The 14,887-nt window shown below is 40.9% G+C and overlaps 1 protein-coding gene across 1 annotated transcript; it reads right to left on the bottom strand.

Moving 5' to 3' along the window:
* Window positions 1-741: 741 nt before the first annotated feature.
* pwp2h (PWP2 small subunit processome component) lies at window positions 742-14,802 on the bottom strand. Its single transcript, XM_071923707.2, has 21 exons — window positions 14,661-14,802; window positions 13,963-14,075; window positions 13,232-13,326; window positions 12,472-12,571; window positions 12,216-12,359; window positions 11,246-11,381; window positions 10,251-10,480; window positions 9,207-9,350; window positions 9,002-9,072; window positions 8,592-8,728; window positions 7,538-7,686; window positions 7,161-7,308; window positions 6,880-7,030; window positions 5,900-6,080; window positions 5,274-5,421; window positions 4,546-4,654; window positions 3,945-4,010; window positions 3,122-3,340; window positions 1,920-2,070; window positions 1,368-1,442; window positions 742-1,069 (listed from the first exon to the last, which is right to left on the bottom strand). The coding sequence occupies exons 1-21, from the start codon at window positions 14,676-14,678 to the stop codon at window positions 901-903; spliced, it is 2,754 nt and encodes a 917-aa protein (XP_071779808.2). The 5' UTR covers window positions 14,679-14,802; the 3' UTR covers window positions 742-900.
* Window positions 14,803-14,887: the final 85 nt, after the last annotated feature.

A 14,887-nucleotide genomic window follows, 5' to 3' on the forward strand; every position in this document is an offset into this window, starting at 1 on the left:
AATGTTTAGAATAGGATAAAAATGAAATACGTCTCGGTTTCTGTGACATCTCATATAAATGTTATTCAACAACTGAAGAAAAGGATCACTTTTACTCTACAGCCTTTCAGTGCAACTGCTGTTTAAAAAACTTTTTTAGTAATGCACTTGGCCTTTTTGTATATTTATCTTGTTTTAACCTTGTAAAGCGCTTTTGAAAGAGTAAAAAGTAAAATAAAGGTAACTTTACAGTGAAAACGGCGCCCGCCCCTCCTGGTTGCGTTCATACCTTATAAAATGCACATTCATATGCCCATTGACAAATACAAAAGTTTTCACAATTGTTTTTAACGGAAAAGGTTAGAGCCAATAACTACAGTCTTCATGGTTTGTACAACTGCTTGGACAATTACTGAAAATATAATGTTCAGTTCTGTTCCACAGTTTGAAACTGAACATCTTCACTAGAGTAGCTGGGAGTTCAGTGCCATGCTCAGGGACACATCAACAACAGCTGTTGAGGGAAAACAGCATTAACTTTTCCAGCCACCCTTGGGACTCCCATTTATTCTTTTATGGAGTCCCTCTGGGGATTCAAACTGGCAACCTTCTGGTAATAAACCAAGTGCCTGCCATAATCTTCGCTCTTCACAGTACAGATTGGTTGCGTGCAACAAGTCTAACTTATAACGTCTGAGATTTCATTTCCTCTTTCACAAACTGGATGCAGACCAAAGAAAATACAAACCTTGCAAATCTTAATCAATTTATATAAGAATTTAATAAAAAAATGTTCACAAACATTATCTTTTGAGGTACACAGAAACATGTTTTCTTTACAGTCCAGTATTACTACTCTCTCTTCATGGTGATATATCTGTCATGTTGATGGAGTGAGGTGGATCAGCTTCAGGCTGCAGCCTACAGCACCATGCCCACATCCTCTAAAGACGCCTCGCTCATCCCCTCGCTCAACTCCTGCCCTTCTTCCTCCTCCTCCTCCTCCACGTCTTCCTCGGCTGCCCTCTTCATGCCCCGCTGCTTGGACAGGGCCACCGCGTAGCGAATGTTATACATGTTAAAGTCACACCTGCATAGAAAAAAAAACACACATACACAATGACTGGCTGGCTGAAATGACCAGATTGGTGAATTTGAATGTGTGTGAAATGTATGGAAAACGAATTCGGTCATTTCCAGGTTTTGAAAAGTTTGGAAACTGCAAAAAAGGTTTGGAAAAGTATGTAAAAAATATTGTTCTACTGTCCTGTTATACGCATGACTACACATTTTCTGTGGTTTTACACCTCCGTCATCTCACATATTCTGATATCTGTTGCTGTGAAGAGTGGAGTGATATTTTGATGTGTCAAAATGGTCAGACTCACAGTTTGGAGAGATCGTCAAAGTGTTTCTGGATACTCTTCTGCAGGGACTGGAGGGTGGGCAGGATGGCTCCTGACCTGCACAACAAAAAGTAATCGAGTGCAGTCAGTCACTCTGAATGGAAAAGCCTATGACATTAAGACCATAATAAGCGTATTTAACCACCATTCAATCAGTGTCGGAAGTGTCAGAAGCAGTGATACACAAAAGAGTGCTAGTGGGAAAGTCTGACATCCGGGACTTCCAACTCATATGCCAAACAGCGTTGCATTCAAGTGCTATTTTGTCAGAAAATCAAACCCGGAAGACAAACGATTAACAAACAAACCATTACGGAGGCTGCAGCTTTGCAAGTTGGAGATTTGTTCAGCGTTAGTGGAGGTTTGCCTTCTGGTTATTTTCTGTGTAACATTTGTACACGCCATCTGCTTTCCTCAACAGAATCACACCACACTCCATTGATTTCCTTGGTGCAGTCATTTTATACCCAGGCAGCACTACTGATGCATTCATTTTAAAGGGTTAATGTCTTTAAGGAGCGGGTTTCCCCCCACCTGTTCTTGAGTTTCTGTCCGTGCAGCATGAGCAGGTTCTGGGCCCAGGTCAGGTAGAACTGCAGGTGACCCGACTTCTCCAGGGAGGCCGCCACGAAGCCCAGCAGCTTCTCAACGTACACGTCAGGGAGGGAGCCGCACACCACTGGGACTAAAACACACACACACACATGCACACAAACACACAATCCATACACGCAAAGGACAAAGATGTACACCAATGTCCTTATTCATTCAGGTATTTTCAGCTCAAAATGCAGCCAAAGTAAATTAATAGCCAATGATTAAAAAAAAAACATCTACTAAGAAAGGGTTAACCTGAAAAATAACTACATACTACTAACATTATTGCCTGTAAATCCTAATTTAGCAAGGTGTAATACACATCTAAATCATGAACAAACTTGAAGCGCTTGATTGAACATCCTTGAGTTTCACTGATGTGCAAAAAGATGAGAAATTAATCAATAACTTATTGATTCAATAATTTTGCCAGTATTCATAACAGGATATTAAAAGTTGCCTCTTAAGCTTTTTAGCACTTGTCACCAGGATGTTATAATCTCAGTGTCCAAAGTCTGTTCAGTACACACACAATCCCAACAGTGAATACTATTCCTACTGACCATCCTGTATATTATAAACTGTTAAAGTATCATCATACTACATTATAATTTCAACACCAAACTGCTGCCAAAGTGCTTGTCTAATGTCACATTGTTATTTACTGTCTGTAGAAACTGACGTTTTAACTGCTGGACAGTGTAATAACTTGTCAGAAAGTAAAATAATGTCCCTCTAAATGGGTCAAAAATGTAATAAAACTTTTTTTCATTTTGTCAAGTAATGCATTATCTGAAAATGTATTACGTTAACAAGTTTTATTACATTTTCAACCAATTTAGAGGGACTTTTTTTTTCTTCTTCATTTTGACAAGTTATTACATTATCAGTTGCTACACCATCTTTGGTCAATTTTACCCTCGCTTGTGTTGTTTAGCATTGTGGGTAGTTTTTTTACTCCACCATTGCGGCTTGTAGTTCTCAAATATCTTCTCAGTCAAAGCTGGAAACAGTACAGCATCCTGTCCTTTTCAGTATAATGATGTTGGAGTAAATTTGGGGAAAGCACTGCCTCCTAAATGGTTCTTAATTCCAGTATTCAAGCAGCCAGCTGATCAGAAGCCGGCTGTTTCCCTCACTCTGCTTGTGCGGCACCGTTTCCAGCACTTCCTGGGTGAGGGCTCGCTCGTTGAGGCGGAACGCCAGCACGATGGCCGCCGCCCACTCCTGGAGCCGCAGCTGCTTGCGTATGCTGGCCGGCGTCACGTCCAGGTCCAGGTCGTACGGGTCAAAGACCAGCGAGCCGTCCAGAGAGTAGACCAGCAAACCCTCGGTGGTGGTGGCCGCCCAGCTGCGGCCTGAGAGGAGACAGAGAGAAAACAGTAGAGAAAAAAAAGAAAGAAAATAGTACACTCAGACAGTACACTCCACTTAGGTTTATTTTTGCCTAAACACAAAAAAAAATAAAATAAAAAGGTTAGTAAGGTTACTAACACGGCTTGGGTTGGCTGATTAAGTCATGAAACCTAAACTCTGATTATAGGGTTCCTACACATTTTCCTCAGATAAACTCCTCAATTTTGGACTGTATTTGAAGGTTTTGGTCGGTGTTCAGTAGGATTTATCTTGACTGGGCAATAGGTCTGTCATCTAGGCCACATCACTCTATAGATAAAGATTATTTAACAACATATATAGCAGTATTTGAGATGACAGTGGGTCTACAAGAACATAAAACGTGCAGTCATGTGTAAACTCTTTTTTTTCTTTCTCCAAAATTCCCAATCTTTTCAAGACTTGGAAACTATCAAATTCATTTCCCATACTCTCCTGTAGTCAAAGTTTTCATATCTTGTGTCACAATTTACAGTGCTGTAGAATATTCTGCCATGGCATCACAAATCTGCCACATGTCAACTTCTCTGGGGGGAAAACTCTTTCAGGTGTAATTCTGCTACCCACCAGTAGGGGAGAACCGCAGAGAGCTGACTCGGATCTCCGGCTTGAAGTGTCGAGAGCTCATATCGCCTGTGAAGAGACACAGAGGGAGAAGACTGCAGTGAGCACATGGAGCAGAGCTAGAGAAAATCCACTAGTAGACTGAAGGGGATGGGAGGCATTAAGTCATTTTAGTCCCTCTTCTGGTAATTTACCCTTTTTTTTTTGGAAAGATGTGCTGTTCAATCTCAACATGCAGATAGCATTAAACTGTCTGATGAAAACCTTGTATTTCCAAAATGTTAACTAAGAACAACAGCCTTGTTTTTAGCTTGATGACATTGCATTTTTGAGTTTATCCAATGGGGTTTTGAAAAGGTTTCATCAGCCAAAGAGAACAGAAAACTTTCTCAATTGACGTGAAAATATGAAAATCACTCAAATTGGAGTTACAAGGTTTTTACATGACAACAGTGAAATTTTGAATGTGTATACGTAGAGTGATTTTTATTGTCTACTATCTATTGCTCAGTATGTTGCTCTGTCCCCTTGTCATGTTGTCAATAATGAATAAAATAATTCTGAATCTGGCTGATAAGAGAGAGTTTTGAAGTGAGCGTCGCACCTCTCTTGACTCCAGGGAGGCTGAGGTGAACCCCGTCTCCGTCCCCCGCTCCCTCGTCCACCAGAGCCAGACTGCCAAACTCCGTCATCTTCCGTCTGTCCAGGAACTCCTGAAGGCAGAGGAAGAACACAACACAACACACATTACAGGGTTTCCACATCAAATTCATGGACTTTCCAACGACTAAAAATTGCCATGTTTTGGGCAAGATTGGTCAAAATTAGACATCATAGAGGCCTCATTTTTTACTCAACTTGTCAAGAAATCATGGTGAAATCACTCATTTTAAAACTGCTGCTATATCAGCGATTATGTTTTTTTCCATAACTACAATATGACTGATATTAATGAGAAAATACAGATGTCCAAAAGCATTTAAAGTATGTTATTGTTGCTACAACAACATCATAATATTTGAGAAGGCAGGAATTCTAAAATGACACAAAATATGTAGTTGCACGTAAATTGGGACTGAATGACAATATTTTTCTTTTACTTTTTCATGCATTACCAAATTGTTTGTCCATATATTTCTAGACATTCCAGAGTTGAGTAGGAACTTTGCATTAAAAGTGATTATCTTATTGACTTTTACTTCATGTCAGCACACAAAACGAAAAAAATTGTTTCTGAATCACTGTCTATATTTGAAGATACCAAGTCCTACCCATTGCATAATATTTCAGATTTCTGTATGCGTTGCTCTAAAAACGGTGAAAGGCCCGTACCTCCATGGCATCAAAGGACAGGTTGCAGGAGATCTCAAACTTCTTCAGGAGGATCTGCTCCTTGATGTTGTAGATGCAGACAAACTTGGACTGGCCTCCTGCCAACATGGACTCCCCGTCCGCAGAGTAGCACAGCGACGTGAAGGACCTGGACACACAAGCATGACACACAACCCCAATCAACGCCCAATACAAACAAATTCTATCATAAGTCCCATAGCCAAAAATCAAAAATTCATCCAGAGATTATTTGGAAATGGAGGAATGGGTTTATGAGTAGAAGGAGACGGATGTTAACATCTAATAGCCAGCAGTTGCTTGGAAAGCCTAGCAGAACAAAATGAAGTCTGGACTGATGCTCATATTCAGCTATTTCTTCATGTGTTCTTAAATAGTATGAACACCTGAGAAGGGAAATTACAGCAAAGAGCGCAGACAAGTCCATCATGATTAGCTAAAGTTACAGGAATCGCCAAAATCTCTAACCTGGCAGGATGTCAGCTTACCGAACCTCTGTCCAATAAACTTGTAACTTTTGTTTACAAGCCCTGGTTTACTTGTAATTGGGCAGTGTGAAACTAAACGAACCGAATACAAAATGCAACAAAGTGAACTTTTCCACTCACTTGCCCTTGGCAGACTGCTTGGCGGTGATTTTATCGGTCTCTTTGCGGCCCATCTCCAGGTCGTGGCGGCCGGCCACGGAGCCGGTCTGCGCGGCGGTGTGCGGGTTCCAGAAAGAGATCTCACCGTCCAGAGTGGCCACCGCCAGCTCCTGACCGTCAGGCCGGTAACACACCGACAAGCCTGGGGAAAACACAGTGAAACTACACATTATCCACTGCAAAGTCCATACTGTACGTTTTCCAGACCGGAATTTCTTGGATTTGAAGATTTCAGTGTTCTGATTGTGACTAGGCTGCATGACAGTTACATGTCAGTTAGGTCAACAAATAACACGACAAATAGGTCGAACAAATAGCTGTAGAGAGTGAGTCTACAGCTACATAAAATCTGTGGTCACGGGTTTGGCAACTGAACAAGAGTTGTTTTTCCAGGACTTTTATGTAATTCCCAAAATGTTTAAGGCCTTGAAATGATCAAAATAATTTTCCTTACTTTTAGAGACTTTCTAGACGTGCGTACGAACCCTGTTACAATGAAAATCCACCCTTAAACAGATTTTATTACTATAATCATAGTTCAATCAGAATTTATGAACACAAAAACTCCTTTAGAAAGCTTCAAACCAGCGAACAAATACTGAAATCTGTGATGTCATCAAGAGACAAAATCTGGCTCCATTGCCATGAATTATGGTCTGATTGGACTCAACAGCTTCCACAATTTGGCTGAATTGCAACGTATTTACTTTCTTCACTACAGATTATGGTCTGTTGATATGTATAAAAGTATAGTTATTATTAGTATTATTGACAAAAACATGCTATTTTTGGTGTATATTGGTTTTTTTTTGTTAAGTGTCCTACAACACCATGAGTGCACACATTTTTAACATGTGTGGTCCCAGTGGGAAACATCTGTACAAACAACATGTACTCATCCATTCATAAGCCAAACAGTGCTGCTGCCCTTCATTAATTACCGTCAGAGGTGAGGCGGAGCGTTTCCTTGGTCTGCCAGCTGTCCATCATGTCCCACAGCCGGACGGTGCGGTCCCACGAGGCGCTGGCCAGGATGGACTGGACCGGACTGAAACACAGGCAGCTGACCGGACCCTCGTGGCCCCCGAGGACCTAGACGATCATACGGAGGAACAAGTTAGGGTGGCATTGTGGTTTGTATATATAACGGAGCGCTATAAAATTTGAATGAAAAATGAGTCGGCCCTGTCCTGCAGAGATTGGGGGGGGGGGAAGCACCTACCTCCAGCAGTCTGCCAGTCTGCATGGACCAGATGAAGATCTCAAAGGAGTCCTGGGCTCCTGCGCTCACCAGCTCCCCGCTGACATCTACTGCCAGGGAGGAGAACTGCGCGGGCCGCGGCGAGGTGAACGTCCGGAAGTTTCGGTACCTACAGTACGCGTAGAAAATTAGTAAAGTGCGTCCATAAATGCACAACACAGTCTTCAGCTATATTGACTGCTTCAAAGCTTAACATAAGATAGTTTCATACAGTATTATGCGCAAGACTCAAATTCACTCTTTCCATTTCTCCAGGTGTCACTCCCATTCCCTCACTCTCCATCTCTCTCCAGTCGGACAAGTGAAACGGGTTAAGTGTAAGTGTGTGCGTCCGTCACCTGTGAAGGTCGAACGCTCTGACCGTCCCGTCCAGAGAAGCGCTGACGATGACGAAGCCGCTGGAGGTGAAGGTGACGTTGGTGACGCTGCTGGTGTGCTCAGTGAACGTGACGAAGCAGAGGCCGCTGTTGGTGTTCCACACTTTCACCTGTAGAGAATGAAATCCTGGTCAGTTTTAATGCACAAATACTGCAGGCGTTTAGCACTCTGTCTATGTCGAGAACAACTAGCTGCAATTCTTCACATATAATACCTTTAAGCTCAATATTCTTGACATGCGATGACAGTTTGCGAAGGCTTTGTTCCATTTTTTACCACCCATATAAAGCACTCAACAACACAGCTTGGTAAAGCTACATGGAAATGAAAATGCTCAATCATCTGCATTCGTATTTTAGTTTAATTTAAGAATGAACCAATACCAATTCAGAGGACTAGAATGACTAGAAGAATGACTAAAATAAAAATCAATTTTCCTCCATTAGCAAGAGCTAACATCCCTCTATATGTTTAAAGGGAGAAAATTAAGTCTTTTTTTTTTATTCTTGACTTGCTACACATTGTTCTTGGAAGCGGATTTGAGTATTGGGGATATTATGGGGTACTTTAGCCTGGCATTAGACTGATATTCCCCATCTGTATCGGTGTTGATGAATAACCATAATACATAATGCAAAACAGAGCGCTCATGTATTTTCCATTTCAAAATTCCCTACTTTATCCAGATCTTAATTTGACTGGCTTGAGTAAATGTTCAATATGACTCAACTAGCCCATATCCCTCTACAACTGAAGACATCCCTCTTTAGCTGAAGATTATTCTTCACAGTAACAAATATCACAATATGTGGAATGACAGTGCAACAATTACATAAAATATGTAGAAATGTGTGTATTGAGACTGAACAACACCATATTTCCATATTTCCCAGAATTTGGTGCAACTCTCAGTCTTTTCAAGATCTGGAAATTAGCAAATGAATTTCCCCTGCTTTTCCACACCTATGTATGAATGCTCAAAATGTGCTGTAGTCGAAGGAACGGAGCGCTCACCTTGCTGTCATCCCCTCCTGTCACGATGTACTGTCCGTCTGGAGAGTAGGCCAGGGCGGCCATGTTGTTGAAGTGTCCCTGCTGCTTGAAGACGTAGGACTCACTCTGCCACTCCCACACCAGCAGCTGACCCATCCCTGTAAATAAACACCCCCAACCCCAAGATACAAAGCTTAAATGTTAGACAATCAAATGTACCAAATTCTGCAAGTCATTCTTATTCAGCAGCAACACAAATTTTGTCAATTATCACCTTCTTTTCTCTAGTTCATTACACTATTCCAGTTACTCTATGCAATATGGCCTAAAGACATGTTACACCTGTCAAATAACACTTTGCTGGCCTTAATGGGCACATACTACACCCAACTCTGTACTGTACAACATAAGAAGAAACAGTGACTTCTTACCTGAGCAACCAAAGCCAATCCAGTCCCCAGTGTTGTTTATAGCCACTGAAGCGATTCTCTGGTCCGAAATGCTGGAGGGACACACATACAAATAGCCAAATATCTGGTGAGTTAGTTCCCCCATTCAGCTGATTTCATAATAGTGTACAAAACAAGGAACTTAAGTCCGTATTAAATTGACTTGACTGACAGGCGGGTCTCTCACCTCAGGGAATGGATCAGGTTGAACTCTGGAAGCTCGTGCAGGTGGAAAATTCCAGAGGCAAAACCCGTAACCAGGATGTGAGTCTCCTTGTGGAAGGTGGCGGCCGTCAGGTTGTTGAAATCTCCCTCCTTGTTGAAGAAATGTCTACGAGAATGTGAGGAAAAAAGGATAAGGAGAGTTATATTCCATGGTCGTACCTTATTCTGTCACCTTCCTAAAATCGCCATGTTTTTGCCCCTTTTTCCACATTCAGACACTTGACATTAAACAAATAAGACACAGAAGAGGCAGCGAGAGCCAGGAGGCATCTTTGGAGGCCATTATCAATTAAAAGTTGGGGTTACTTTGACATTTTGAGTCAGCATCTGCCGTTTATCTTCTCCAGACACCTTGCCAGAAGTTCATTGGCACTTTAATTAACCAAAAAATCTGCTTGCTGGCATTCCTCATGAAAAGTAACAGGAGCTCCTAGCTGCAGGCTCACTTGTTGGCTGCAGGCTAGCAGCAAACACTGTTTATCACGAGAAATGCTAACAATGCTATTACAGCTTTAGAGCAGCCAAGGGACAAGCACAGAAACTTTGTGACAGCAACTGCCCGGCGGAGAAAAGAATAAATGCCGTGTCCAAATGTCAAGGTAAGGACATTCAAATGTTTCTCTGGAAGGTTTCCCAGAGCGTAAGGAGCTGCTGTGCTTGGGGAAATCGATTGAATACTCTATCTTTAGGGATGAGGAATCAATATAAGGCAGGTGTGCGTCTTCATATAGCTTTCTATAGACTTACTTACAAATACAAATCCATGAAAGATGTGGAAGAGGCAGCACTCCAAAAAACATTTTTAAAAACCAAGCAAGACTGGATATTGAGGGACTGATAGGGAAATGGATTTTGATTAACTACGCACTTCTGTCAGATTGTAGGTAATTTAACCCACAATATCAGGGCAAAGGCTGTGGTTACACTTCTCATTTTTAAGATATGATTCATAAGATCAGATTTATGCGTCTCCTCTGGCTGTTTATTGAAATCTGTGTCCGCTTACTTGCTCCTCTGCTTGTATCGGACGTTCTTGGTCTTCTCCCTCTCTTTGGGAGTTTCAACTTTCCCTCTGATGACCTCTCCCTCTTCTTTTTCTCCCTCCTCCTCCTCGTCCTCCTCCTCCTCCTCTTTCTGGGACTTGGCTCTCTGCTGGCTCTTCTTCAGCACCAGGCCGTCCAGCTCGGTGTCGCTCTCCCAGACACACAGCGTCCCGTCCTGGCTCACCGTGTACAGCTGACGGCAAAACACATCAGGGAGAAAAATGAAAATGACATATCCACCGAATGAAAAATGTTATAAGGTTGTAAATCTGTCGCATTATAACAACACTAAGGTAAACAACACTAAGGTATCACTTTTTAAAGAGTGGAAGGATTTATTGGTTGAAACAACTTCATATGAAATTACGTTAACTGGAACGTTAGATAATTATGATAAAGAAACAAGAGAGATATGAAAAAGCTTCCTCTATTTTCTTAAAGACTCATAAAGAGGCAATTTTTTTTGTCTATTGCCATGCATTTTGCTTGTATTTGTCTTAAATGTCATGTATCGTGTATGTATGATTGTATATATTGTGTACATGATGGAAAATGAAAATAAAAAATGATATATAAAAAGAAATTAGGTTGTAAATCTGTAAATCTGCAAACATCAGTACATTTGTCAATCGCCATCATAGTGAAGATTCTATTTAGCGAGTAGAAACTCTTACTTTTATCAGCATAAAGACACTCTATCCTTAATATTTTGTGTGTTTTTACCAAGATCTTCAGTTAGCTTTTTATTCATATCTTTCAATACCTTTTACTCTTTGTTTGCCAACCTATACCTCTAATTTGGAGCTGCAAGGATCCGTGTTCCCTTTGGGGTTTAACACAGTCCCTCTTATTTTCTCTTTAAGTGACGACTCCTCTCAGAGAACACAGAGGTTATAACATGTAGAGGATATAAGAAGTTATAACGACAACAGATGAACGGAGGGAAATATAAACTCACATCCAGACTGTCCTTCTCAAAGAAGCAGCCGACGATCAGGTCCTTGTGCCCGCCCAGGGAGTAGTAGATGAGGTTGGCCCAGCGCTCGGCACCAAACACCCATGTTGACATGTCTTTACTGCCAACCACAAAACACCTGAGGGGGAAAGGGGGACAAATTCACAACTTCACCAGGGAGTCATCATTTCATTTAGGATTCTGGACTGATCAGTGGGAGTTTAAAGTAGAATGAAGCTTTTACAGTTGAACCAGCTGGCATCATATTCACACCTGATTTGGGTCAAGACCAATATACCAGTGCTTCAATATTATTGGTTGCTATTAGCATTTCATAGATCGGTAACAACTTATATTCAACTAATAACGCACCAATATATTTTCCAATAAACTCATTATTTTGGAACAATTATTCATGGTAAATTTCAAAACACAGTGTATATTTGTCTTTTTCATAATGCTATTTAGCAATTAAGAAGGCTATCATTATGATTTATATTGAATGACGGTCAATTTAAGCAGTCAGTATGGCCTGTCGTTTTTCTTTCAAATCCAAAAAGAGATAAATTCCCAATTATCTGCATTTCATTTAATCACACCCCACCAAAAAACCTACTGGCACATATATTGCATTTCTCCCCAGTTAACAGTATTTGTTATCAGTATTAGATTTTATAACCCAGGAAGATGACAAAAATTGAACTCTTCTGTCCATGCAAAATAATATATTTTCTCACCAACAGGGTTGCACTATAACCTCATAAGGGTGGCATGAAATTGATAAAAGAATATTGCCAAAACATGTAAAATATTTCTAAAATATACCTAGATAAGAATGCATTTTTCCTTAATTTCCTTTTGTTGGTGTGTGTTCATCTTGAGAGTTCACCTAATTAACAGCCAGGCCCTAAACCAAAGGAAAAAGTCTTCCTGTGAACTACTGCGTCTAACAAATCGTCCGTCCTTCACTCACTTGGAGTCGTCAGTCCAGTCGATGCAGGTGGTTTCATCGTACGGGCCGTAGTAGCTCTTGTCCAACACGAAGGCGTTGAACTCCCGCTGCTTCCCGGGAGCGTGGTACATCAACGCCACGTTCTCCTTCGTCACAACAAACTTCCTGCAGGGGGGGGGTGGAAAAATAAATCCAAACTAAAATATACATAAGAAACAGATGCAGCCTCAGTGGTTTTGCAGCCGCTGTTGATTTCCCTCCCTGCTGAGCTGCTCACCTGCCGTCAGGTGAGAAGCGGATGCTGCTCACGGGCTTGTGGAAGTGGAAATGATGCAGGACGGCCCGCGTGATGAGGCTGACCAGCAACGCCGCTCCATCTGTACCACACACACACACACACACACACACATTTGGATTATGTTTTATTTTTTCCCAACAGCACCAAAACTATCTTCCGTTTAACTATATTTACAGCTCTAAAATAGCTCATATTTTTGGATTATCTGTATTTTTCTATAATGGTTCCCCAGCCATTCTGTGTACTTGCTAAATTCCACCACCAGCGCACCAGATTCAGCTTAATGAGGTATTGATTAGGTATTGATTGAGCTTGCCGAGGCGCATCCAAGCTGTGATAAAGAATCACGGTTTTCCCCCCTAAACACTGATTGTTAAACCCTTCCTAAGCGAAGACATTGTTATATTTAGGATTTATTTATGGGTATTAACTTATTTCGTTTACGTTATTCGGTGTAAAATGAGATTGTGTATTCTGGGGATTTTGACCAGCTGTCATTTTCTGCAAATAAATGTTTGGAATGAGATTATTTTTGCTTGAAATTACAATCAAATGTGGTCCATAGTTCATAAAAGAATATCAAAAGTTAAATTTTACACAGACACATACCCATAAACTAAAACTGAGAATTATGATGTAATTTCTTATTTTTTTTCCACAAATGTATCATCAACCATCACATAGAGTTGGCAAGGTGAAAAGGAAAGAAAAGGAATGGCAGTTTGAGTGTATTTCTTACCTTCGTCCACCAGGATGGCCAGGTTCCCGTCGGGAGAGAGACCCACGCATGTTATGTTCTTCTTAGTGGAGACTGGCAGCGTTTCAGATGTATTGCTTGAGGACAGAGAGGGAAATGTTTCAGTCTTGGGTTTATCATGATAAAAGTCAGATAGATGATAGATGTCACACAGCAGGGGAATGTTTGTTTACACTGACAATACACACTGACAAAAGAAAGTCAGGTTTCTTATATCGTGACCATTTTAGTAGCATATTCTCCTGAAAATTAATCCATACTACCTGCAATATTGAAAAAGGAGCATAGGTACAACATCATCTTAAATTGGAGCAGGAGGACTGTCTTTCAATTTTCAAATATTTTCACAGATCATGCAACTACATTTCTTTCCAGATGTTTTTTTTTAAATTAGGAGCACTTGCAAATTTGTTAAAATTGTATTTAATGCAGCCAAATGCTTGTAACGTTTTTGTGGATATTTAAACTGTGAAATGCACTAATAAAATTGCAATACTACTGTAACAGCAGTTCATATTTGAATTTCTGTATTTTGTCATTTAATCCAGTGCTGATTAATTGTGCAATTAATTGTACACTCAGGATGTTTTACTTCTCTCTCTGGGAGGTTCAGTAGACCCAAACCAGCCCAGAAAAATGCACCACACACACCATGAGAGCATCTCCAGAGCTCTTCATCGTCCAGCAGTTTCATTTATTTTTGGCTTACTTACTTCTTCAGGTCGAAGACAGAGATCCGGTTTCCTACTGGACTGATCACGGTGTTGCCATCTTTGGAAAAACTCAAATTCCCCTGACGATAGACGGCTCCGTACAGATTGGAAAACTAGAGTGAAGAGAAGAGTATTTTCTTAGTGCAGCCCAACACCGATACGTTGCCTTCTTTCGTCTATGGAGAAGACTTGACGCCGAACTCCATTTAAAAATCTGGCAATTCAATAGTTCCTTGCTTACCGGCAAACCTACATGACCGGTAGAGTATAACTTCAGACAGTTTACGATTCAATACGATCTTCTGTTAAATTCGGCATAGAGATCACCCACGAAGTAGCACTTTATTTCAATACAAACTCAACTCTTGCGACCGATTCATGCTGTTCGTTAATGCAGCCCACGGTGTATTTTGGTGGAAGAAAACGGGGGGAATAACGGCCGAACCATCTCAAACTTAGATTTTTATTGAAGTAAGTGCTGCTTGATGTATTTGATCTATGCCGAATTGAAGAGTGGCCTCTACTGATTCATAAAAATATTTATATCGTGTTGTACTTTCATGTAAACATTAACATGCCAAAGTTTTATATAGAGTTTGACATGAGGTTCTTTCCCATACAAGATTTGGATGTATCTGGGCTAACTGCAGTCCAGTGTTGCTAACAGTCAGTTAGCTATCTAGCAGTGTCTCACTTACCCTATAAGCGAACTTCATTTTATTAAATATTCCTTAGATTCCGTGCATTCAGTGCCTACTAGCGATATATCCCGGTGATAATATTAATGCATGGCTCATGTTAAACAGGCTTCATTCTCAACTGTCCATGCATCCTCTTCCAGCTCCACACGTGTTTTGCGTTTTGTTGACACTTGACACTTCCGGGTTGGTTTCAGAATTAAACTCGCGACACTGCTCCCCCTAGC

Source organism: Centroberyx gerrardi, chromosome 21, assembly GCF_048128805.1.
Source record: "Centroberyx gerrardi isolate f3 chromosome 21, fCenGer3.hap1.cur.20231027, whole genome shotgun sequence".
In the NCBI taxonomy this organism is placed as follows: domain Eukaryota; kingdom Metazoa; phylum Chordata; class Actinopteri; order Beryciformes; family Berycidae; genus Centroberyx; species Centroberyx gerrardi.

Coding starts and splice junctions, on each gene's coding strand:
- pwp2h (XM_071923707.2), bottom strand. Junction 11,382..12,215: donor GACTGGACTGACGACTCCAA/GTGAGTGAAGGA, acceptor TTTCCCCCTCAG/GTGTTTTGTGGTTGGCAGTA. Junction 3,341..3,944: donor TCTGCGGTTCTCCCCTACTG/GTGGGTAGCAGA, acceptor GTCTCCTCTCAG/GCCGCAGCTGGGCGGCCACC.